The sequence below is a fragment of the Carcharodon carcharias genome, chromosome 14, assembly GCF_017639515.1.
Source record: "Carcharodon carcharias isolate sCarCar2 chromosome 14, sCarCar2.pri, whole genome shotgun sequence".
NCBI classification, from domain to species: Eukaryota; Metazoa; Chordata; class Chondrichthyes; order Lamniformes; family Lamnidae; genus Carcharodon; species Carcharodon carcharias.
This window is the reverse complement of record NC_054480.1, coordinates 100,731,758-100,758,828: the sequence shown is the minus strand read 5'-3', so window position 1 is coordinate 100,758,828 and position 27,071 is coordinate 100,731,758. Positions and strand designations below refer to the sequence as shown.

The 27,071-nt window shown below is 46.2% G+C and overlaps 1 protein-coding gene across 1 annotated transcript in view; it reads left to right on the top strand.

The window, feature by feature from the left end:
* Positions 1–16,621, top strand: part of LOC121287560 (E3 ubiquitin/ISG15 ligase TRIM25-like) — a 92,258-nt gene extending 75,637 nt beyond the window's left edge. The window contains exons 3-4 of the mRNA XM_041205491.1: positions 5,050–5,095; positions 15,984–16,621. Of these exons, the coding sequence (XP_041061425.1) occupies positions 5,050–5,095; positions 15,984–16,621 (684 nt within the window). The remainder of the gene's footprint in view (positions 1–5,049; positions 5,096–15,983) is intronic.
* The last annotated feature ends 10,450 nt before the right edge of the window (positions 16,622–27,071 follow it).

Genomic DNA, 27,071 nt, shown 5'->3' with positions numbered 1-27,071 from the left:
TTTGAGGTGTGTGCCAAGTAAGCTGCATTGCTTCTCTTTGAGGTGTGTGCCAAGTAAGCTGCATTGCTGCTCTTTGAGGTGTGTGCCAGGTAAGCTGCATTGGGGTTCTTTGGGGTACGTGCCAGGTGTACTACTTTGCTGCTATTTGAGCTGTGTGCCAGGTATTCTGCATGGCTGCTCTTTTCAGGTGTGTGCCATACAGTGGCAAAAGAGCACAGAACCACCTCAGACCAACCATCAAACAGGGCTCAGATGCTTGGCTGCTCCCTCACTTTCCACCAGACTTGTGCTTCGAGATTGGGTTTTCTGTCCATTTCTTTTCGTTCTCATTTCTTCATCCTATGCAAAGATATGCCAATAGGGCAGTTGGAGCTACTAATAATTATACAAATGAGAGGGCCCAGGCAAATCATGTGCCATTAGCACATTGCCAGCCTGTTAGATTTGCATCAGATTTCAATTGTCCAGACTGGATGATAGAAGTAGATGAAAATTAACTTCCTTGTGTCTTCATCAGCTTCACATTCCAAGTCAACTTAAAACTGCCTTATAATGTCTGTTGATCCACTTAGTAAGAGCTCCAAACCCAGTCATATTAAAAAGAAGTGCCTTCCCCCTCTAACATAGCCTCTTGTTAGCCCTGTCTACTGCTGCTGCTAGCTGTCCTAAAGGAAAAGCTGAACCTTTCAACTTTCTTTTCCACCCGCTCCCCGATTCCATTCTCTTTTGTCTCAGTAAAGACCTGTCTGCAATGTCTGTTTGCTCTTTATGACCAACACCACATGTTATCCCCACCATCTCTGTTGAATCGTTTGCCCACTGAAGTTCAATCTCTTTTCTGGCATCTCACCCTTCACCCTCATGGAGTGTGTTGAATCCTATGCTGTCTCTTTGGTTTCTTTTACATTCGTGCTTTTATCAAAGTTGCTCAATAAACAGCATTTGTTGCAAGTTAGAGCATCAATAAGCACATAATGCAGAGGGAAACTTGTGCCTTCATCCTTCCCCATGCATGTGCCCATTAAAGTAAGTAACCCCATATCATTGGCAACCTGATTACTGGAGACTAGGGAAACATCCACAACATTCACATATAACCTTGGAAGGCAGTAAATGACTAACACATGTAGGCTAATGCTAAATGGTCAGGTTTATTGATAGGTAAAAGCTCTACTTTTTTTTTCAGTTCTCTGTCCAAAGGCAGGTCCAACCCACAGACCACAACCTGCACCACAGGCAGGGCAAGGAGGCAGGTCCTGTATCCACCCTAGGGGGAACTGAGATCAAACCCCCAACCATTCTGATCCACACTGGGAACTGAGCCAACCGCCTGCCCCCCAAGGAGTCTGAATTACACTCTTCCATGCATTTTGTAGTCTGGAGCTATGGATAGTAATGGTACAGGCTCCAATTTTCTTTCTATCACATGGCTGACCAAAAATCTTTCCTGCTGTTACCACTAGCATATGTTGGAATGATTTACAAGTTGATACTCCCCCTGTTTGGCCATGATATGAATACACCTTCCTTAGCTATCAAGTCTGCATCAAGTTCTACTCTGCAGTGGGAGTTGAACCCAGGGCCTCTGGCGCAGAGGCAGCAACACTACCCACTGCACCACAGGACCTCCCCTATATGCTAAACAGAACCAAATCATACATAGAAGAAATTAAGCCAGCACAACACTCAAAGATAACTAAAATGTAGAAAAAAAACTGAGTTCAGAAAGAGAAGTTTGCATTCCCGTGAGACACTGTTTACCCCCAAATTATGCATCACTTCAAAATTTAGGCCTAATCAAAATTGCTGGCATGATTTTATTATGGTTATTCCTTTGGTAAACCGACTCTTTCTGCATCTGTCAGTTCTATTCTTGAACAATTTGCTATCTAAATATCATAATTTTGTATAAAGTCTTCAAGCCGTGTAAAGGTTGGTTGCTGAGTATTAGTGAATCAGTTGCTCGATCACATGACTTAATCTGGAATGCCCGTACAAGTCTGCTATTGTAAAAGGCCAGTCCGGCAGGCTCAGTACTCTCACAGGAGGAATTAACGTGTTACTCCAGAGTTGTCTCTTATACATGGAACAGAGTAAATGCTTCTGTTGTAAAAAGGCTGGCTATTGGGGGAAATGCTGTTCTGATCCTTATTTTACATTCTGTGATAGGGGACAAATTCAACATGAATAAAAACTCAATCTGCTTGCATGAATTCTTGATGTGTTTGCAAAAATTACCGCTCCAGATATTATACCCTATAAATTTACATATTCAATCTTATTTTTTACAGGGCTTCAATTCAATGATAACCAGGTAAGTGGTAATAACATTAACGCAACTCATTTAAATTTATCCAAATATTATGCTGACAGTACCTGACATTAATAGCCTTATTATATTCATCTTTGATTTGACTCTGGCACTTAGTCCCAATTCCACATATTTAAGTCATTATTTGATTTGATTTCTTTTTTCACATTTGTTAATTACACACCATTGCTGAGAATCAGGCGGAAGCTCTCCTCTGTGCGATGATCAATTTTCTAATCTTTATATCACAGAGGAGAATGCGAGAGGAGGACCCTGGGACAGGCAGTCAGCAGCATCTAGAGGATTTAGTCTATCTAGAGGATCTAGCATCTAGCCTATACTCAGCTATGAGTAAGGGTAAAATAAATCCAAGTGTCCATATTCTATTTAATTAAGATATGTCTGGGGAGCTCAGTCCCATGATTTGCACATCCTGCGCTATGTGGGAAATCCTAGACACTCCTGGCGGTCTGGATGACCATCTTTGCAGGAGGTGACTTCGACTGGACCAACTTGAGCTCTGGGTTTTGGAGCTTGAGCGGCAGCTGGAGGCACGACGGTGCATTCATGAGGCTGAGAAGCTCGTGGATAGCATGTTTCAGGACGTGGTCACCCCCCAGCTTAAGGAAGTGCAAGCAAAGAGGGAATGTGTGACCGCCAGACAGAAGATGGAGACCAGGCAGGTAGTAAGCAAATCCCCTCAGTGCATCTCGCTCACAAACCATTTTTCAGCCTTGGAAAATGGTGCGAGCGACGGTTCCTCGAGGCCAACCAGAGCCAAGGCCATGGCACTGTGAGTGGTCCAGCTGCTCAGGGTGGGGAGGAAGAAGTGTAGAAGGGCAATAGTGGTAGGGAATTCATTAGTGAGGGCACGTCTGTGGCCATAGACATGACTCCAGGATGGTGTGTTGCCTCCCGGGTGCCAGGGTCAAGGATGGCACGGAATGGCTGCAGGGAATTCTGAAGGGGGAGGGTGAACAGCCAGAGGTCGTGGTCCATGCTGGGACCAATGACATAGGAAGAAAGAGAAATGAGGTCCTGCAAGCAGACTTTAGGGACTTAGGTAGGAAATAGAAAAGCAGGACTTCAAAGGTAGTAATCTCCGGATTACTCCCAGTGCCACGCAGTAGTGAGTATGGGAACAGAAGGATGAGAGCAGATGAATGCGTGGCTGGAAAGGTGGTGCAGAAGGGAGGGCTTTAGATTCCTGGGGCATTGGGACTGTTTCTGGAGGAGATGGAACCTGTACATGTTGGATGGGTTACATCTCAACAGGAATGGGACCAACATCCTCATTGAGAGATGGGAATGTACAATGAGACTTGGGTGTCCTTGTACACCAGATGCTGAAGATAAGCATGCAGGTGCAGCAGGCGGTAAAGAAGGTAAGTAGTATGTTGCCCTTCATAGCGAAAGGATTTGAGTACAGGAGCAGGGATGCCTTGCTGCAATTATACAGAGCCTTGGTGAAAGCTCACCTGGAATATTATGATCTCCTTATCTGAGGAAGGATGTTCTTGCAATAGAGGGAGAGCAGCGAAGGTTTACCAGACTGATTCCTGGGATGGTGGGATTGACATATGTGGAGAGATTGTGTCAGTTAGGATTATATTCGCTGGAGTTCAGAAGAATGAGGGGGGATCTCATAGAAACCTATAAAATTCTAACAGGACTAGACAGGGTAGATGCTGGAAGGATGTTCCGAGTGGTGGGGGAGTCTAGAACCAGGGCCACAGTCTGAGGATACGGGGTAGACCATTTAGGACTGAGATGAGGAGAAATTTCTTCACCCAGAGAGTGGTGAGCCTGTGGAATTCGCTACCACAGAAAGTAGTTGAGGCTAAAACATTGTATGTTTTCAAGAAGGAGTTAGATATAGCTCTTGGGGTGAAAGGGATCAAAGGAACTGGGGAGAAAGCGGGAGCAGGCTATTGAGTTGGATGATCAACCATGATCATAATGAATGGCGGAGCAGGCTCGAAGAGCCAAATGACCTTCTCCTCCAGGTTTCTATGTTTCTATTAATCCATTGAGCATGATTGAGAACCGCCAGTCATACCGTCAGACAATGTTGATGGGTGAAATGGGGAATGAGCACTAAAGTAATGAAGCTTAAGTATGATCTATATTGGAAACTAAGCGTGACCCTGAGGGCTTCGTGGTGTCAGAGATTTTTCAATTTGTCAGGGCCAGCGCTGCCCATGAGGACACAATGTCTGTGTTTAAGAGGAGGCATGTTAATGGCTGGCATGCAATTGTTTGAACATCATCAACCTCAAGTGGCCCACATAGTAATGTGAGAAAAAGTGCAGGCTGCCATCTCTGACTGAGAGTGCCGGATTTCAATGGGATTGAGAAGGTGACAGGGGGGACTGACTCATCTGTACCTGGATTGAGACCTGCCCAACCTCCTCAGCTGCCTTGGCCCAAGTCTCACCCATCAGTTGCACCATCGATATTACACAGAATGCATTGCTGGACATGGGTCGCCTCGAGGAGTGTGGTCCGATTGAAGGCCACCATCCATGAGCCCACTCGCAATATCAGCTCCTATATCATGTAGGCTGCCAATGTGACTGGGATGCTGCAGAGATGCTTGAAGAGTCAGCACCTTTGGACCTTTGATGGCAACATGCCCTCCTCCAGACAGCGCCTCATCTCAGTGAGGAAGCATGCTCCCATCTTCAGAATCCCTATAGTGTGCTCGGCATGAGCCTCATTATACCTTTTCTCTGCAGGAATCTGAAGCCGCAGCACAGGCATCATCAACCATGTCCTTTGCGGGTATCCTTTGTCCCCAAGGGGCTAGCCTTGGATCCTGTGTGATCCCTTAAAGATCTCCGGGATCTGCAACCTACTCAAGATATGAGTCGTGGATGCTTCCTGGATATCTAGCGCAAACCTGTAGGATTTGTTTGTTGTGGTCCCGCAGCAGCTGCACATTGAGTTAGTGGAAGCCTTTCCTGTTTATGTATTGGGGTGCCTGCTGCCAAGGAGCTTTGTTAGCCATATGAGTGCAGTTGATGGCACCCTGAACCTGTGGAAACCTGGAAATCTCTGTAAAGGCCAGTGCCCTAACATCCTGGTGCGTTTGATCTCTGTTGAAGTTGATGTAATTGTAGGCCTTGTCAAAAAGGGCATTTGTGACCTCATGTATGCACTGGTGTGTGGATGCCTGAGAGATCTTGCAGAGGTCCCCAGGTGAGCCCTGGTAGGAGCCAGTGCCACGGAAGTTGATGTGGCGATTACTTAGCCACTGGGAATGGATGTCCTCTGAGTCCGCTTGGCGCCAATGTGTGGAGAGTGCAGTAAATGTGACTCCCCAGATCCCTGGACATGTGGAGGTGCCGGCAACACTGGTTCTTGTGGCCATCTACAGATACGACAGGTGACGTCTGTACACCCTGGCTCTATCGAGGAGCCTATGCACGACATTTCTGTTCTTCGCATCCCCTGTGTCTGGAGGGGACCCTATAGAGGCCTTGGTCCTGAAGGTTTGCTCTTCTCTTTGGCGAGCCAGCCTCCTCTACCACAATCTTCTTCCTCTCTCACTCCTGTCTACGATTATATAGGCAGCAATGAATCCATCTTCCTGGTGGCCTCCTCTCTGCAGTATCAATGAGAAAGAGACAAGAGTCAGGGCTTGTCTGCAATACTAATCCTTCTGTCAGTGACTCATGAGCGACTATGGGTTCACAACCCTGGTTCCGTGCCGCCAACTACTTGCTATCGAAACGATCTACAAGGTGGGGAGCGTACCAAGACACTGCCCCTTCCCTAATCATGAGCAACTGCTATGAGATTGCTTTGGCCAGGCACCTGGATGTGCTTCTTTCAGCCCAGGCACTGGAATCATCATACACAGCACCGTAATACTACAGTGTTTGGAATATACAAGAGCATCAATTTTTAAACAGGCTGTGCAATATGTCGAGGGTGGCCTGACGCTTGTCTTCTGGGAACTATCCAGCACCACTGCAGCAACACGCTCCAAAGTCTTATCCAGATGCCCAATTGCACTTAACTTCATCATTGCTTTGGAGAAATGCCACGCTGAGAGCAAGGGGTTAAACCTGGGAGATCGATTACTGACACTGATTAGTGTCGTGTGAATGCACATTGTTCCTTCACTTTGGTGATTCCCTGCAGTGTCATTAAGAGACCACTAACATCTCTCAGCTGTGCCTGTCTGCTCATGTGGGAATGCACAGTTCAGTTGGGTGGCCCTTAATCATTCCCCACCACCCCCCACCCCCACCTCCAGTGCAGTCAGCTGGCACCCAAAGCGCCTACAGAGCCACAGCAGCAAGGTTCTCATTATACTTTTAACTTGCATATTGCGGCAGGTAGGAAGATGGTGATGGTGGTGCTGAGCCCTCACTGCCAGACCAGCTTGGATCCTCCCTGTGCAAGTATAGAAACCGCATCCCCCACCCTGTCCAACTTTGTCATCGAGAAAGTGAATGTTGAGATTACCCTCCCTCATAGACCTCTCAGTCCTTCCCTATATCCCTTGATCCCATTTTTCTTGTGGCGCATATCCATTCGTTAGCTCATGAAGAATCTGAGGTGGAGGTGCCTATGGCCCATGTCCACCTCAGCCCTCAACATCATGAGGCCACTTGCACAGTTAAACATGTACCCCCATACACACCCTGGGATTCTTCCCCTTCGCCTAGCAAACTCTCGCCCTGCAGCCGTTAAAAAAGACACCCACAGCTTTACCACTGGTCTGCTGAGTTGAGACTTTTGCATTGGCCCCCCCTGAACCCGATGTGATGCTACCATAGAAACCTGGCAATGAATACCACAGGGCATTGGCCAAAACAAGGTGGGCGAATGGTCCTTGAATTGAGGAGTGAAGTGCAGGTGCACGTCACGTATGTGCCGTTATGAAACAAGTCAGCATAATTGCACGCCAACGCAGCCTCATGACCCAGGGCGAGGGGATGATTCCAGTGAGCAGGAGTTATAAATACATGAAAATCTAAGGAAATGATATTCCCGATGTTCAGCAGCAGGAAACACGACCCGCCACTGACGGCGGGAGCGGACGATTGCAAACTGGTTTTACGGCGATGTAAAACAAATTTTTGCAATCTTGCAAGATTTTCCACTCCTGCCCACTGCCAACAGGAGCAGAAAATCTCAGTCTGAGGGTTGTTGAGTCTTTGGAACTCACTGCCCCAGAAGGCAGTGGAAGCAGAATCTTTGAATATTTTTAAGGCAGAGCTAGATAGATTCATGATTAACAAGGGGGTGAAAGGTTATCGGGGGTAGGCAAGAATGTGGGGTTGAGGTAACATTCAGATCGGCCATGATCTTGTTGAATGGCAGGTCAGGCTCAAGGGACTGAGCGGCTTACTCCTGCTCCTAATTCATATGTTCGTATGATGATTTGCCAGCCCTCCAGGTTTGACCTGGAGTCTCCAGGAATTGAAGGTCCATCTCCAGGACATAGCTGTGTGCAATCCTGGAGAAAAATCATTGAGAAATTAAAAAGATGGATATTTTCGTCACTTTCTTTAAACATTTCTCTTTGCCAGATATAAAAATATTGAAAATGAGAAAAAAAGGACTGTTTGGCTGACAGTCAAGCATCATCCAATTGGGTAATGAGTCTTTTTGCTTTCCAATTGGTGTAGGAAGGCAGTACATCACAAGAATGGAGGTGTTGCTGACGCACAGTTGGTGTGTGGGGCAAGTCATGTGATGAAATCTCCAGGAATACATTTAACCACAGTTGACAACCCAATTTGGATCCTTTTCTATTAATGTTTGTTCTGTCTCTTGATATAGATCTTGGGGGATTCCTTACTCCTTATCTATATTGCTCATTCCGTTACTGGCCAATACTTTGGGAAATTGCGCAATTGACATTCAGTACAGGATGTTCTATATAATCATGCAAAATAGTGCTACAGCTATGTCACAGACCATAGGAATTATGACATCCCCTCGAGTTTCATATCTCAGCAACAAACAGTGTAATACACAGAAGATTTCAAATGTGCTGTTATATAATATGTTCACAGGGTCTACGGTTTCCTAGTAACAGAAATAAAATCAGCACTTTGATGATGTGATGCTTTAGTTCCTATCACACGATCTAGTCTATTGCAGTCTACCACCTACAACTATTAAAGGGAATAATTGTTTAAAATCTACCTCCACCAAGCCCACTTATGTGTAGTTTAAAAGAAAACAAAGTGTTGATTTTCACACATGAACCATAATTACAAGATCTCCGTTCTCCCACACCCAGAGGCACCCTTCTTAATGCCACCCACACCAAATGCTCTCTCACCTCAAGTTAATCCCACAGTGTGTGGCATCAGAACAAAAGAACTGGAGTGGACCATTCAGCCCCTCCAGCCTGTTCCATCATTCAGTCAGATTTTGGCCAATCTGTGCATCAGCCTGGGCATTCCCACATTCCAAAGGCATCATTCTGGCCCTGCTTTTTCAATTCTTCTAAATCCTCACATTCCTCCGTACACTCTATTCCTAGTGCTCCAAATCCTAGGACCATCATCGACCAACCACACTCCACCAACACACCACATCCCAGTACTGTCACACAAGACAACCATCCTGCTATGTGGAATGTCTTCAGCATCTTGCTGTCAAGTCATGTTTGCCCATCACCCCTGTGCACCATGTCTGGCAAAGCCTCAAATTTAAATTTATCATCCTTGTGTTCAAATACCTCCATCTCAGCCATTCCTATCTCTGTAAACTCTGTCAGCCCCCAAAAGCTCTGGGATTTCTGTGCTTCTCCAACTCTAGCTCCTTGTACATCTGCAATTTCCTTCACCTCATTATTGACGCCCTTATCTTCAGCTCCTTGGCCTAAGCTCATGAATTCCCTTTCAATCTTTCTGTCTCTCTCTGTCCTCCATTAAGAAGCTTGTTAAAACCTACATCTTTAGCCAAGCATTTGGTCACCTGTCCTAATATCTCTTTACATCCGATTATGTTCCTGTGAAGCTTTTTGGGATTTTTTTTTAACTCCGTTGAAGCCATTACATAAATGCCAATTGTTGTTCTGTATTAAAAAAAAAGGGGAAATAATACTTGACAATCCATGTTTCATCTTTAGTCCTCTTGCCAGTTCACCATATCACCAGCAATATGTAGATACATAAAATTATCATGGCCAGAGTGATCTCCTCAACTAGGTTCATTTGCCTCAGGGGGTCAAAGGGCAATTTCCTAGATTTTTACCCCCACATTGGTCCTGGTTTTTAATGTTTTTTTGTCTCTCCTGGGAGATTATATCTTGTGATGTACAAGACATCACAGCTGTGGGACAGGTCTCTTGGACCAGTAGGTCTTCTCCTGTTGGTCATTATTTGTATGAATAACATGTGTTTATGTTTCAGGATAAAGAATGCATCGGAGCCATTAACATCCTCTCGTCCTGGGCCTTGCCTGGATAAAATAAAACTGGATAGGATAAAGAATCATACACAGAAAAATTTCGAACTTGTTTCCCAGGTGAAGAGAGACAGAGATCGATTGATCTCTTTGTGTAAGTAGGACAAAATGAGTGGTAATGAGATGTCCTGTTTTTGTAATAATAGAATCTTACAGCACTGAGGGAGGCCACTCTGCCCATCAAGCTGGTTCTTTCAGAGTGCCATCCAATTAGTCTCATTTTCTCACCCTTTCCCCATAGCCCCGCAAATGTTTCCTTTTCAAGTCGATATCCAATTCCTTTTTGAAACTATTCACTTTACTGTTAATTACATTCGTGCTACCTTTGAATTTATGCTGCCTACACCCAAGTCCATATCATTAGTATATCAAAATAAGTAGTGATGCTAATATTGATCTCTGTGTTATATGTAATGTAATAATGTAGAGTCACAAGGGCATAAAAGGAGGCCATCTAACCCATCAAACTCAAGGAGCTAAATTGGCCTCCTCCTTTTCCTGTGGTGTTGATATAGATAGGGATAAAGATGAAAGATAGCCAGAAGTCGTGGTCGTCTTGTTTTTAAACATGACCAACTGATGCAGAGCAACAATCACCAAAGCCAACTGAATGTTGAACTGCACAAACAATTTAGAAAGAAGCATTTTCAGAACTATATGACCAGCTGGGGAGAAGTGAGCTGGCTCAGCCTTTTCCAGGTTTTCTTGAGTCAAAGAGGAAGTAAGTTTGTTAGTTGCGAAAACCCAAAAAAAAAATAAAAGACACGATTGCACACACGCACACAGACAGACGCACACATGCACACATATTTTTACACACACACACACACACATAAGAAAGTTAGAGTCCAAATAAATGTTAAAACAATGTACGAGTAAGTCCTTTGCTTGTCCATAAAGCATAGATTGTGGAATGTTGTGGCTGTTTAAGTTAGGTGGTTTCTGGTAGAATTCTGGAATTGACTTTATTCAGGTCTGTACTCTGCTGAAGCCCCTATGTCTTGGTTCAGGTCGGTACTTTGTTAAAGACACACTTTTTAGCTTCCAGAGAGAGCTGCCTTTCCTGATCTTTTCCAGCAGAGCTGTCAGATGACTGTCATGTTTATTTTCTTCCTGCTTGTCCCCCTTTTCTCTGTTTGTCAGAGCCAGTTTTAAACTCATTCCTGTATATTCCCGGAAGAGAATTCAATTAGCATGTCTTGCATCCATGGTTGCAGTAATTCCAATATTTTTTAACTTTCATCTCAGAAACCTTTGACACATTTTGAGATATAAATCAACAGGAGATGGGGTTATTTCATCCTCCATGGGGGGGGGGGAGAGGGTTTGAATGTTTGATGAGTATATTTGGCGAAGTCCAGCATTTTGCATCCTTAATGGCTTCCTTTCAAGAGTTTCTGTTTGAAGTGGACCTTGACACCGTCCCCCACACCCACCCCCCCCCCCCCCCCGGCTCCCCCTCCCCCCCCCCCCCCCCCCCCCCCCCCCCCCTCCCCCCCCCAGCCAGGTGTGAAATTCCATGCAATATCTCAGAACAGGTCTGCAGTGCAATTTAGATAGACTTTCCAGAGGAGTGGTCAACTTTAAAGTATCAGGTATCAGTTGATTGCTGGTATCTACCTTTGGTCAATGTCTTTACACATATTTTTTTTAAAACAGGTCTCCTCTAAACAGTTTGATATGTCTGTGGTTAGCTGGTGATGTTGTAGGTCACTCTCACTCAGTCACAGTTTTTCTGTCGTGACAGGGGAATGAGCAGGAGAGTGGAAATAATTGGATAGTTCTTTCAAAGAGCAGGCAGAGGCACAATGGGCCAAATGGCCTCCTTCTGTCCTGAAGGCTTCTATGTTACCCTCGAAATCTACAGAGTTCTGGTGAGACCACAACTTGAGAACTGTGTCCAGTTCTGCTCACCAAGACACAAAGGAAACACTGAACCAAGGGAGGCAATGCAGTGTAGAGACATGAGGCTGATCCCTAGTGTTAGGTATGGAAAGATTGATGAGATTTTTGTTTGTGCACCTGGGAAGAGGGAATTTAAAGCAAAAAGTGAATGCAGGATATTATTCTAAGTAAGAGAGCAAGAATAGAAGAAAGGGATACTACCCGAAATGTGAATGTAACATGGCAATGTGATCTGCAAGCTTCATGTAGAAATGGTATCTTGAGTTAGAGTGGAAGCCTCATACTGGACAGAGACAACTGGATGAGCAAATTGTCCTTTATCAAAATCAATGAATTTGTGTAGTCAAACAAATTTCATCTATGATTATTTGTCTCCTTCAGGAAATTATATTGGATAGAGTTTCTGAAACACAGAATTATAAACTAAATGGGCTGATGACAGCTTAACACGGGTGGTAGGAAAAATAATTGATTCCTTATAAAGAGAAAAATGGAAAAATATCCAGAAACCAAAAATGTAACAATGAATGGTCCGCATGGATTTCGAAAAGAGCAATGGGATCTGGAAATATAAATATACAATTCAGTAAAAATGACACAGATTGACAAGACCATAAAAAAGAACACTTAAGTTTATTTCTAGAGGAATAGAATAGGAAAGTAAAGAAGTTATATGAAAACTACATTGAACCTTAATTCAACCACAATTAGAGCACTGTGTATAATTCTGGTCTCTCTGGAACTCCTTCCCTAACAGCACTACCTACAGTACCTACACCACATGGACTGCAGCGGCTCAAGAAGGTGGCTCAAGGGCAATTCAGGATGGACAATAAATGCTGGTCTAGCCAGCGACGCCCACATCCCACCAACAAATAAATTTTAAAAATTAGAAGAAGGAAATAGCGAAACTGGAGAGGGTACAAAGAAAATTTAAAAGGATTTGCAAGGTTAAACCCACCAGGAAAGGTTTGACAAGCTAGATCTCAAGCTGCCTGTGCCACCAGTTTCATTTCATTCTTCGTCTCATCTGACGCCTCAACAAGAAACTTTTTCTCTTTCTCTCAAGTGCTAAGGAACGCAAGCTCCAACAACTCATTGACACCAACTAGGACCCTCCACCCCTGCCTGTCCCTCTGTCCCCAACACATCTTCCAATCCCAGCCCCAGCCGTATATTCACTATACCCCCTGACCTTCCCCTCTCTGACGCTGAATGTTCAGTACTCAGCAAAGGACTTAGTTTCATACCCTTACGCCCCAATCTCAATGAATTTCGGGCTCGGCACGATGCTGAACTCTTCTTCCACCGTCTTCGTCTCCGTGCTCACTTCTTTGGGGAGGAGTCCTCTCCTCATTCAATGGATCCTTTTACCCACCTCCAATATTCTACCTCCACCTGGACCCCTCCTTCTGGATTCTTACCTTCTTTTGATCTTTTCATTGAGAACTGTCGGCGTGACATTAGTCGTCTTAATTTCTCTGCTCCTCTCACCCATTCTAATCTGTCTCTCTCTGAACTTACTGCACTCCGTTCTCTCAGGTCCAACCCCAACATTGTCATCAAATCCGCTGATAAGGGTGGTGCTGTTATTGTCTGGTGCACTGACCTCTACCTCGCGGAGGCTGAGCGTCAACTCGCAGACACTTCCTCCTACCTCTCCCTGGACCATGACCCCACCACTGAACATCAAGCCATTGTTTCCAAGACTGTCACTGACCTCATCTCCTCTGGAGATCTTCCTCCCACAGCTTCCAACCTGATAGTCGCCCAACCTCGGACGGCCCGCTTCTACCTCCTACCCAAAATCCACAAACAGAACTGTCCCGGTAGATCGATCGTGTCAGCCTGCTCCTGCCCCATGGAACTCATTTCTCGTTATCTTGACTCCCTTCTCTCTCCCCTTGTCCAGTCCCTTCCCACCTACATCCGTGATTCCTCTGACACCTTACGTCACATCAACAATTTCCAGTTCCCTGGCCCCAACCGCTTCCTCTTCACCATGGACATCCAATCCCTCTACACATCCCCCACCAGGATGGTCTGGGGGCCCTTAGCTTCTTCCTCAAAAAGAGGCCCGAACGATCCACATCCACCACTACTCTGCTCCGTCTGGCTGAACTTGTTCTCAAACTGAACAATTTCTCCTTTAACTCCTCTCACTTCCTCCAAATAAAAAGTGTGGCTATGGGTACCCGCATGGGCCCCAGCTATGCCTGTCTCTTTATGGGATATGTGGAACATTCCTTGTTCCAGTCCTACTCCGGCCCTGTTCCACAACTCTTTCTCCGGTACATCGATGATTACTTTGGTGCTGCTTCATGCTCTCGTCGGGACTTGGAAAAATTTATTAATTTTGCTTCCAACCTCCACCCCTCTATCATTTTCACATGGTCCATCTCTGACACTTCCCTTCCCTTCCTTGACCTCTCTGTCTCAATCTCTGGTGATAGACTGTCCACCAATATTCATTACAAGCCTACCAACTCCCACAGCTACCTCGACCACAGCTCCTCACACCCCGCCTCCTGTAAGGACTCCATCCCATTCTCTCAGTTCCTTCGCCTCCGTCGCATCTGTTCTGATGATGCTACCTTCAAAAACAGTTCCTCTAACATGTCCTCCTTCTTCCTTAACCGAGGTTTTCCACCCACGGTCGTTGACAGGGCCCTCAACCGTGTCCAGCCCATCTCCCGCACATCCGCCCTCACACCTTCTCCTCCCTCCCAGAAACATGATAGGGTCCCCCTTGTCCTCACTTATCACCCCACCATCCTCCGTATTCAAAGGATCATCCTCCACCATTTCCGCCAACTCCAGCATGATGCCACCACCAAACACATCTTCCCTTCACCCCCCCGGCGGCATTCCGTAGGGATCGTTCCCTCTGGGACACCCTGGTCCACTCCTCCATCACCCCCTACTCCTCAACCCCCACCTATGGCACCTCCCCATGCCTATGCAAAAGATGCAACACCTGCCCCTTCACTTCCTCTCTCCTCACCATCCAAGGGCCCAAGCACTCCTTTCAAGTGAAGCAGCATTTCACTTGCATTTCCCCCAACTTAGTCTACTGCATTCATTGCTCCCAATGCAGTCTCCTCTACACTGGAGAGACCAAACGTAAACTGGGCAACCGCTTTGCAGAACACCTGCAGTCTGTCCGCAAGAATGACCCAAATCTCCCTGTCACTTGCCATTTTAACACTCCACTCTGCTCTCTTGCCCACATGTCTATCCTTGGCTTGCTGCATTGTTCCAGTGAAGCCCAACGCAAACTGGAGGAACAGCACCTCATCTTCCGACTAGGCACTTTACAGCCTTCCGGACTGAATATTGATTCAACAACTTTAGATCTTGAACTCCCTCCTCCATCCCCACCCCCTTTCTGTTTCTTCCCCCTTCCTTTTGTTTTTCCAATAATTTATATAGATTTCTCTTTACCCACCTACTTCCATTATTTTTAAATCTTTTATGCCCTGCTAGTCTTTCCACCCCACCTTCACTAGAGCTGTACCTTGAGTGCCCTACCATCCATTCTTAATTAGCACATTCGTTTAGATAATATCACCACCTTCAACACCTCTGTGTTCTTTTGTTCTTTTGTCTGTGACATCTTTTGATTATCTGCTCCTATCACTGCCTGCTTGTCCCTACAACCACACCACCCCCCCAACTTCTCTCCCCCCCCCCACCCCCCCAAAACCAGCTTATACTTCACCCCTCTCCTTATATTCAGTCAGCTCTGTCGAAGGGTCATGAGGACTCGAAAAGTCAATTCTTTTCTTCTCCGCCGATGCTGCCAGACCTGCTGAGTTTTTCCAGGTAATTCTGTTTTTGTTTTAGATCCCTTTTCTCTTCAGAAATGAAGGCTGAGGGGTGACCAATAGAAATCTTTGAAATTCTGAAAGGATTTGATAGAGTGGATACAGAGAGAAGTTTTCTCTTGTCTGGAAGAGCATAACTAGAAATCACTAATATAAGATAGTCACAAAGAAATCCAATAAGGAATTCAGAAGAAACCTTTTTACCAGAGAATGATGAGAATGTGGAACTCACTGCCACAAGGCAAATAGTATAGATGCATTTAAGGAGAAGCTTGATGAGCCTATTATGCTGATAGATTTAAATGAGGAAGGATGGGAAGAGGTTAAGGTGAAGCATAAATGATTACTGATGATGGATTACCTGGGCCCAATGGCCTGTTCCTGTGCCATATATCTTATGTAATCTTATAACCTTATTTCACCTCACACTTTAAACTCATTTAGACTAAGAAGTGGAAAAGAACTTATAAATATGATTTAATTATCTAATCACAATGTAGGATTAGTTTATTTCAGCTCGGTTCAGACATATCGACAGACTTTTGCAGGGGCAGAACGGCAGAGATCAGTGACACATTTCTTTCTATTCACAGATGGACAGAGGTTGACCCCGGACCTCAACACGGCCCACGCCCAGTTCATCCTGTCTGATGGTAACAGGACTCTGAGTCTATCACACAAGAGGCAGCCGCTACCCAAGAACACGGAGCGGTTCGACTGCTGCCAGCAGCTGCTGTGTGCCGAGGGAGTGAAGGCCGGCCGCTCCTACTGGGAGGTGGAAGTGGGGGGAGACAGCGGCGTGTGGAAAGTTGGGCTTTGTTACAGGAGCATCAGCCGCAGGGGCAAGGGAACCGAGTGTTTACTGGGGAGGAACTGCAAGTCATGGTGTCTCTACTCGTTGGTGGGCTCTATATTGGCCCTTCATGATGACCATGACACCAAGCTGACTGTGGGGAATATTTCCAGGGTGGGAGTATACGTGGATTTTGAGGCTGGAACAATCTTGTTTTACAGTGTGTCTGACAGGAAGCTCACCCTGGTACACACCTTCCAGGAGCAAACATTCACTGAAGCTCTTTACCCTGCCCTGCAGATTGGTGACTTTACCACATCTCTGTCCCTATGTACACTTAAATAGCTTGCAGTCATAGAATATTACAGCACAGAAAGAGACCATTTGGCCCATCATACCTATGCCAGCCCTCTGATCATGCTATTCAATTAATCCCATGCCCTTCTCTTACCCCATAGCTGGACACATTTTTCCCCATCAAGAATTCATCAAACTCCCTTTTCAAAGTTATTTTTGAATCTATGTACCGATATATTTACTTCCTGCTTTATTTCCATATAAAGTACATTCACATTAAACTGCCTCAATGAGAGGTGTGAGTGCATTATTCCTTTAAACTAAGTGTCCTTGAAGGCCGGCAGTATCCCTTGTGACGGGAGTTGAGTTCAGATCGTGCTTTAGAGTAATTTTCAGGGGTTGCCCTCTATAGTGCTGACAGAGAGAGAGTACAAGATGTATGGAGGTGAGTAAAGACTGTAGGATTCGGAAAGGGTATAGTTTTCCAGCAGAGCTTTGATGTACTTCAGTCATCCTTGTGAGGTCATTGACCCTCTCCGCTGCCCTATGTGCCAATTCTTGGGATGGTGGAGGCCCCCAGACATCCTGAACCACCCTCATGGGCATTCAGATCGCATTCCGCAACAGCCATTCTGTCCTGGTTCCTCCTTCAGCCAGTGAAATATCCATAGACATACTGGAGATCGCTTCATGCTGCTTATCCTCACTCTGCCATCTCCTCTGCAGCAGCTCGTCACTCAAAAGAATCAAGGCTGCCCTTTCATTAACTGCAGAAACAGTTTAACGCTCTTGTCCCAGCAGCATTAACCCACTGAGGAATGACACCACTGCTCCATCCACCCAATGGGGAACCCCAGAGAAAAGAATAGTGGGCTACTGAAGCTGTTATAGGCGTGGCAGAGGACATGCCTCGTGGCTAACCCATCAACTAAAGGAAAAGCCAGTCCTGTGTCCTCCCACATTCCACGTCCCCATTATCTAATTCCATCAGCGCTCCACGTATTTTGCGTTTCCTTCTCTGGTTGACCCCCTCTTTCTCCACCGCCCTCCCCTCCCCCCACCCCAACCCAACCACACCATTTAACATTGACAGTTTTGCTTTGATTCTGACGAGTCTCACTCAGCTCTCTGTACTGTACTCCTGTTGTGGCTTTCTTTAACTCCAAATCTGATATCTTTTGGCTGCTGATCTTGTGCTGGAGTCTGTAAAATCCTAAAATAATGATGATACGTTCTGTAATCTCTTAGTGCCTGTGAAACAGTTTGTTTAGCAATTCCTCAGATTCCAGTGTTGGTGCCTGCTACATGCTTATTCTGTTATGGAATGACTTTAATGCCAACGTTAATCTCGGGTATTGTCACTAATGAACTAAGAAGCTGCTGAAATGTTAAACATTTTGCAATTTTAAAACATAAAGCGTCTGTTGTATTTAGAAGCTTGATTTGTCAACCTTTTTAAAAGACTTGCATTTATAAAGCACCTCAGGATGTCCTAAAGCACTTAACAGCCAATTAAGTACTTTTGAATTGCAGTCACCATTATTGGAGAAGCAGCAGCCAAGTTGCACACAGCAAGATCCCACAAACAGCAATGAGATAATGAGCAGTTAGTGGCGTTGATTGAGACATAAAGATTAGCCAGTACACGAGGGAGAATTCCATATTCTTATTCAAAATGTTGCCATTTTTTACTTCCATCTGAAAGTCCAGATAGGGCCTCAGTTTATTGTTTCATCCAAAACACAGTGCCTTGGATAGTACAGCACACCAACAGTGCAACCCCTCCACTGGAGTGTTAGCATAGATTATGTGGTCAAAATTCTGGAGTGGGACATGAACCAATGACTCTGACTGTGCCACAATGGAGTTGTTGCATACAAAGCTTATGATCCACTTTACCCATATTTTTCACTGAGATCATCGGCTGGTCCCTCTGTTTAACATGGTGCAATCTCACTCCTTTCAAATGGAATCCCACATAGTTCAGCCCAAAGATTTGCCTGGTGCATCATGAAAGATATTGGATCGAGCAGTGCTGTCCTCCTGGTCGATGAGACAGTAACAATTGTGTGCAGTCTATTGTAATCACAAAAAGAACTAGCTGAAAAATTAGAAGGGAAAATACCCCGTCTCTTGTTTTTCAGTGGGAAGTTCTCCCAATCACCCCCAGTCCCTGCCATTCACACCATCTCTACAGGCTTTCCATTAGATTTCTGCTGAAGTCCCAGTGGTCGATTTGGAGTAGCCCACACCAACACCCAACAATCCCCCCAAACCTCCGGCCACATGTTGGTTTGGGAGAGGACCCTGCTGTGGAACTGTCTTTCTTGCCCCCATACTTGGAGGGTCTTGTGAAGACATCGCTGATGGTATTTCTCCAGTGCTTTGAGGTACCTGCTGTAGGCTGTCCACGTCTCTGAAGCAGCTGGGAGCATGAGAATCACTACTGCCCAGGAAACCATGACCCTAGTCTTGGGTTTGAGATCCTGGTGTTCAAATACTCTTTTCATCAGTCAGCCGAAGGCTGAGCTGGCACATTGGAGGCCTTGATCAATTTCATCACCTATGTCTGCCTTTGTCAAGAGGAGTCTCCCATGAGTAGGTTTTAAATTGTTATTAGCTATTATCTATAGATATTAGTTATGCTGCATATATTAGTTATTAGTTAAGTTATTATTGGTAAAAAATTATGTACAATAATCATTTTTGCAGCAGTTCTCCATGGTGTACTTGTTTTAACATCGACAGGCCTTCAGCTTATAGCTATTTTTGCCTGCATAGGGGTTGGCAGGCTGAGGGATGTGCCCTGGTTTCCACCAGTGGTCACCCTAGCCACCTTCCTGTCACAAGTTCACATACAAATTCAGATCAGAAACCAAAGGCTGACTGTTAGCAGAGGAAGTGTACCCATTCAGATGGCCCTACACTCATGGCCCTACATGGAGAGTGGAGAACATTGGATAGGAGGATGTAATTCTGTGTGGGAGTGAAATTTGGATCCAATTCTGTCAATGAAAGCATTGAATCGGAAGGTTTTGCTTCTATACAACCAGCTTCCATGGCCATACCAAAATGCCTCACAGCCAATGAAATAGCAGCAGAGAGATCAATGACTAGTTAATCTGTACTTATTGGTGTTGGTTAAGAGAATTACAAAGAAACTAAAGAGAATTTCCCTGCTGGTCTTGAAATAGTGCCATGAGATCTTTTACGTTCACCTGAGAAGGAAGATGGGACTTTGGTTTAATGCCTTATCTAAACGGCAGCATTTATGACCATGCAGCACTGTCGTGTTGCTACTGCATGAAATGGTGAAATGGTTAGTCTCACCTTCAATGTCTCAGAAACTTCAGCAACAAGTGAAACTAACCGCTTCACTCTGCTACTCTGCAGTAGCAACACGAGCAGTATTCTCCACTGAAAGTTTTCTGCTGTCGAGCTAAAAAGACATTCTGCCTACCACACAAATGACCATATGGTATATGAATTTCGGTGCTGGTGCGGTGCAGGTATGTGGGCTGTATGGCCCAACAACTGGTGAATTGTATCAAACAGGCATCACTTTAGCTGTTTGCTGTTTGACCATACTCAACAGGCCTGTGCTTGCAAAATTCAGAAAATAGTGTCCATCTTAGATGTGATTCAGGAATTGGAAAACACTTACTAAACAATCCTATTTGTGCTAAGAATTACGCTGAAAATCAATTTAAGATTATCAGTCGGGCTTGCAATGTGGCTCACTTACATGTATTAGAAGCTACATATATTTATATGCAGAGCTCTGTCCTTCACATCTTTACCAACTAAACAAAAGCTTGGGGAATAACTGTTCCCTGGTGCATTCTGCATGGCAATACCTTGACCAATCAGAGTCAGCTTGCCTAGTTTGAATTTAAGCAAAAGCTTGGGGGTAACTGTTCCCTGGTGCAATATCCATGGCAACGCCCCTACTAATCAGAATCCACTTGCCAACCAATCAGCATGCTTTTCTCATGCAGTATAAATTATTGTTCCCTTTGAGATTTGGTATTCTTGCAATTCTGTCCTGATGAATGCAAGATGAAAAGCTTTGACAACATGTCTCTTTTTCAGGAATACTCAGGTTCTGTAATACCAAATGATTATCAGTTATAATTCTTTTGGTTTTAAAGGTCCAAGTTTACCATTTAGCAAGCGGATTTTGTTGTAAACTAATCAGCAGTCTTTAGAATGAGGTTTGGTTACATGACCTTCTGATTCGGAGGCTGCCAACCTTATAATAATGAGCATCATGGCTGAAGTGAAACATTGGGACATGTGACTTTAGTTGCTACTTATATCAGCTTGAAATAAAACTACAGGATCTGGCAAAGCAAGTTTCCAAAACACAACCAGTGAACTCATGCAGACATGGAAGCAAAGATGGGATCCAAGGCTATGCCTTGATTCAAGATGGATCAGGAATCCTGCACCAAGGGATGGAATTCCAGAGATAAGGTAGTGAGTCAAAGGAGCACTTATGCTGCAATATTGGAACCACGGGAATGAGAACAAAAAGAAACTGGGAGGTGGGTACAGGGGCATAGGGCTGGAGAAATTCATGAAGCTAGGGCAGATCAAGGCTGTGGAAGGCAAGAATAAGAATTATAACATTGATTCTCCGACACATGGGAAGTCTGTGGACCTTGGGAGACACAGGAGTAACAAGGACACAAAGATTCGTAGAATATTACAGCACAAAAGCAGGCCTTTCAGCCCTTTGTGTATATAGCATAGAATGGATGAGGAGGTTGAGGAACCATGGGATTCCAGGGATGAAGGCAAGCAGTATAGACTCATAGACATTTACAGCACAGAAGGAGGCCATTCGGCCCATCATGCCCATGCCAGTCAACAAAGCTCTAACTACACTAATCCCATTTTCCAGTGCTTGGCCCATAGCCCTGGAGGCTATGGCAATGCAAGTGAATATTTAAATACTTCTTAAATGTTACGAGAGTTTCTGACTCAGACTCCCTTTCAAGCAGTGAGATCCAGACTCCCACCACCCTCTGAGTGAAAAACATTCTCCTCAACTCCCCTCTTAGCCTTCCACCTCTTACCTTAAACCCATGCCTCCTGGTTATTGACCCCTCTACTGGTGGAAAAAGTGCCTTGTTATCAACCCCATCTATGTCCCTCACAACCTTATATGCCTCTGTCAGGTCCCCTCTCAATCTTCGCTGCTCCAAGGAAAACAATCCCAGCCTATCCAATCTTTCCTCATAGCTCAGACCCTCAAGCCAGGCAGCATCTTTGTAAATTTCCTCTGCACCCTCTCCAGTGCAAACCCATCCTTCCAAAATGTGATGACCAGAACTGTACACAGTACTCCAGTTGTGGCTTAACCAGTGTTTTATACAGTTCCAGCATAACCTCCCTGTTCTTCTATTCTATGCCTTCAAACCACCTTATCTACCTGCCCTGCTATCTTCAGGGATCTGTGGATATGCACACCAACGTCCCTCTGCCCTTCAGTACTTTCCAGGATCCTACCATTCATAGTGTAATCCCTTGCCTTGATAGCCCTCCCCAAGTGCATTACCTCATACTTTTCCGGGTTGAATTTCCTTTGCCACTGCTCTACCCTCCTGACCAGTCCATTGATATCCTCCTGCAGTTTGTGGATATCCTCCTCAATACCACCCTAGCAATTTTCGTGTCATCCACGAACTTCTTGATCAAATCCCCTACATTTAAGTCCAAATCATTTATGTACACCACAAACAGCAAGGGCCCCAGCACTGAACCCTGCAGGATCTCACTGGAAACAGACTTCCAGTCACAGAAACATCCCTCTACCATCACTCTCTACTTCCTGCCTCTCAGCCAATTTCGTATCCAACATTCCACTTTGCCTTGGATCCCATGGGCTCTTACTTTCTTGACCAGTCTGCCATGAGGGACCTTATCAATAGCCTTGTTAAGGTCCATGTAGACCACATCAAATGCATTACCGTCATCAACACTTCTGGTTACCTCCTCAAAATATTCGATCAAATCTGTCAAACACAACATTCCCTTAACAAATCCATGCTGAGTATCCCTCAGTAATCAGTGTCTTTCCAAGAACATAAGAACTAGGAGCAGGAGTAGGCAATTCAGCCCCACAAACCTGCTCCGCAATTCAATACGATCATGGCTGATCTCATTTCAGCTTCAACTCCAATTTCCCACCCTCGCCCCATAATCATATAAGTGCAGATGTATTCTGTCCCTCAGAATTCTTTCTAGTAACTTCCCCACCACTGAGGTTAGACTAACTAGCCTGTAATTTCCTGGTTTATCCCATCCTCCTTTTTTTAATAATGCAACAATGTTAGCAGTCCACCAGGCCTCTGGAACCTCGCCTGTGGCCGGAGAGGATTTGAAAATTACTGCCAGGGCCTTGATATCTCCTCCCTTGCCTTCTTCAACAGCCTGGGATACATCTCATCCAGGCCTGCAAATTTATCCACTTTTAAGGCCACTAAACCCGTCAGTACCTCCTCTCTCTCCTTTTCTCTTAATTTCCTCTAACATTTCAAGAACTCCACCCTGATGTCTTTGTCTGTGTCATCCTTTTCCATTGTGAAGACCAGCACAAAGTATTCATTGAGGACTGTAACTCTTTCTGGAGTTAAACAATCAAACCAAATTAACAAAATGAAGGACAAATCAAGCACAGCCCCTAATTCAGGTCAGCTGTAAAACTAAAGACAAAATTTAAAGGAAACTTACAACTTTAAACCAAAATGTGATTAAGGGGGTCAATAAAGCACCCCAGTCCCCGCTGTGCCCACCAAGCACGGAAGGCCTCGAGAGTGCCGGCAGACACCGCGTGCTCCCTCTCCAAGGACACCCAGCCGCGATTGAGGACTGTACCCATGACTTCCAGGCTCTTTACCTGTTTAAAAAAAACCCCTTTGGGTTTTCCTTTATTTCACCCACTAATGCTTTCTCATGTACTCTCTTAGCTTTCCTAATTTCCTTTTAAGTTCCGCCCTGCACTTTTTATACTCCTCGAGGGACTCTGCTGTATTGAGCTCTTGGTATCTACCATAAGCTTCTTTTTGGGGATGTAAGTGTAGAATAAAGTTTTTGACGAAAACAGAATGCAGGACCAGAGGCAGATGATGTGAAGTTAGTTCACGAATCAGTTACAGAGTAGGAGACTGGACATAATACCAAGACAAGCACCTCAGGTCCCAAGCTTTGGAGGCAACAGGGACAGGTGATGGAGGGGAATGGGGCTGTGAGCCAGCTCATGGTGTTGTTGTAGGGGGAGGGGCTGTGAGCCAGGTGTTGGTGTTGTTGTAGGGGGAGGGGCTGAAAGTCAGGTGTTGTATGGGGCGGGGCTGTAAGCCAGCTCATGGTGTTGTTGTTGTAGGGGGAGGGGCTGTGAGACAGGTGTTGTTGTTGTAGGGGAAGGGCTGTGAGGCGGGTGTTGTTGTAGGGGAGGGGCTGTGAGACAGGTGTTGTTATTGTAGGGGAGGGGCTATGAGGCAGGTGTTGTTGTTGTTGTAGGGGAGGGGCTGTGAAGCAGATGATGTTGTTGTAGGGGAGGGGCTGTGAGACAGGTGTTGTTGTAGGGGAGGGGCTGTGAGGCATGTGTTGTTATTGTAGGGGAGGGGCAGTGAGGCAGGTGTTGTTATTGTAGGGGAGGGGCTGTGAGGCAGGTGTTGTTATTGTAGGGGAGGGGCTATGAGGCAGGTGTTGTTGTTGTTGTAGGGGAGGGGCTGTGAAGCAGATGATGTTGTTGTAGGGGAGGGGCTGTGAGACAGGTGTTGTTGTAGGGGAGGGGCTGTGAGGCAGGTGTTGTTATTGTAGGGGAGGGGCTGTGAGGCATGTGTTGTTGCTGTAGGGGAGGGTCTGTGACCAGTTGTTGGTGTTGTTGTTGTTGTTGTAGGATAGGGGAGGGGCTGTGAGGCAGGTGTTGTTGTTGTAGGAGAGGCTCTGTGAGCCAGATGTTGGCATTGTTGTTGTTGTAGGGGAGGGGCTGTGAGCCAGATGTTGGGGTCCTTTTTGTTCTGGGGGTAGGGCTGTGACCCAGATGTTGCTGTTGTTGTAGGAAGAGGAGGGGCTGTGAGGCAGGTGTTGTTGTTGTAGGGGAGGCTCTGTGAGCCAGATGTTGGCATTGTTTTTGTTGTAGGGGAGGGGCTGTGAGGCAGGAGTTGATGTTGTTGTTGTAGTGGAGGGGCTGAGGCAGGTGTTGTTGTTGTTGTTGCGGGGAAGGGGCTGTGAGGCAGGTGTTGTTGTTGTTATAGGGGAGGGGCTGTGACGCAGGTGTTGTTGTTGTAGGGGAAGCTCTGAGACCCAGATGTTGGTGTTGTTGTAGGAAGAGGAGGGGCTGTGAGGCAGGTGTTGTTGTTGTAGGGGAGGCTCTGTGAGCCAGATGTTGGTGTTGTTGTTGTAGGATGGGGGAGGGGCAGTTAGCCAGTTGTTGGTGTTGTTGTTGATGGGGCAGGGCTGTGAGGCAGGTGTTGTTGTTGCTGTAGGGGAGGGGCTGTGAGGCAGGTGTTGTTGTTGTTGTAGGGGAGGGGCTGTGAGGCAGGTGTTGTTGTTGTGGCGAAGGGGCTGTGAGGCAGGTGTTGTTGTAGGGAAGAGATTGTGACCCAGATGTTGTTGTTGTTGTTCTTGTACGACGGGGAGGGGCTGTGAGGCAGGTGTTGTTGTTGTTGTAGGGGAGGGGCTGTGAGGCAGGTGTTGTTGTTGTAGGGGAGGGGCTGTGAGGCAGGTGTTGTTGTTGTAGAGGAGGGGCTGTGAGCCAGATGTTGGCCTTGTTGTTCTGGGGGGGTAGGGGGGGGGTGCTGTGAGGCAGGTGTTGTTGTTGTTGGGGCGGGGCTGTGAGGCAGGTGTTGTTGTTGTTGTGGCGAAGGGGCTGTGAGGCAGGTGTTGTTGTTGTTGTGGCGAAGGGGCTGTGAGGCAGGTGTTGTTGTTGTAGGGGAGGGGCTGGAGCAGGTGTTGTGGGGAATGGGCTGAGAGGCTGTTGTTGTTGTTGTTGCGGCAGGGCTGTGAGGCGGGTGTTGTTGTTGTTGGGGCAGGGCTGTGAGGCGGGTGTTGTTGTTGTTGGGGCAGGGCTGTGAGGCAGCTGTTGTTGTTGTTGGGGCAGGGCTGTGAGGCAGCTGTTGTTGTTGGGGCGGGGCTGTGAGGCAGGTGTTGTTGTAGTTGAGGGTCTCTGAGGCAGGTGTTGTTGTTGTTGTAGGGGAGGGGCTATGAGGCAGGTGTTGCTGATTTTGTAGGGGAGGGGCTGTGAGGCAGGTGTTGTTGTTGTTCTTGTAGGGGAGGGACTATGAGGCAGGTGTTGTTGATTTTGTAGGGGAGGGTCTGTGAGGCAGGTGTTGTTGTTGTTCTTGTAGGGGAGGGACTATGAGGCAGGTGTTGTTGATTTTGTAGGGGAGGGTCTGTGAGGCAGGTGTTGTTGTTGTTCTTGTAGGGGAGGGACTATGAGGCAGGTGTTGTTGATTTTGTAGGGGAGGGTCTGTGAGGCAGGTGTTGTTGTTGTTCTTGTAGGGGAGGGACTATGAGGCAGGTGTTGTTGTTGTAGGGAAGGGGCTCTGTGTCAGGTGTTGTTGTAGGGGAGGGGCTGTGAGGCAGGTGTTGTTGTTGTAGGATGGGGAGGGGCTATGAGTCAGGTGTTGTTGATTTTGTAGGGGAGGGGCTATGAGTCAGGTGTTGTTGTTGTAGGGGTGGGGCTCTGTGTCAGGTGTTGTTGTAGGGGAGGGGCTGTGAGGCAGGTGTTGTTGTTGTAGGATGGGGAGGGGCTATGAGTCAGGTATTGTTGTTGTAGGGGTGGGGCTGTGAGTCAGGTGTTGTTGTTGTTGTAGAGGGAGGGGCTGTGAGGCATGTGTTGCTGCAGTGAAGGGGCTATGAGTCAGGTGTTGTTGTTGTAGTGGAAGGGCTATGAGACAGGTGTGTTGTTGTAGAGGAGTGGCAGTGAGCCAGTTGTTGGTGTTGTTGCTGTAGAGGAGTGGCAGTGAGCCAGATGTTGGTGTTGTTGTAGGATGGGGTGGGCAGTGAGCCAGGTGTTGGTGTTGTTATAGTGGAGGGGCTGTGAGGCAGTTCTGGTGTTGTTGTTGTAGGGGAGCGGCTGTGAGGCAGTTGTTGTTGTTGTATGGGAGGGGCTATGAGGCAGGTGTTATTGTTGTTGTATGGGAGGGGCTATGAGGCAGGTGTTATTGTTGTTGTAGGGGAGGGGCTATGAGGCAGGTGTTATTGTTGTTGTAGGGGAGGGGCTATGAGGCAGGTGTTATTGTTGTAGGGGAGGGGCTGTGAAGCAGGTGTTATTGTTGTTGTATGGGAGGGGCTATGAGGCAGGTGTTATTGTTGATGTAGGGGAGGGGCTATGAGGCAGGTGTTATTGTTGTTGTAGGGGAGGGGCTATGAGGCAGGTGTTATTGTTGTTGTAGGGGAGGGGCTATGAGGCAGGTGTTATTGTTGTTGTAGGGAAGGGGCTATGAGGCAGGTGTTATTGTTGATGTAGGGGAGGGGCTATGAGGCA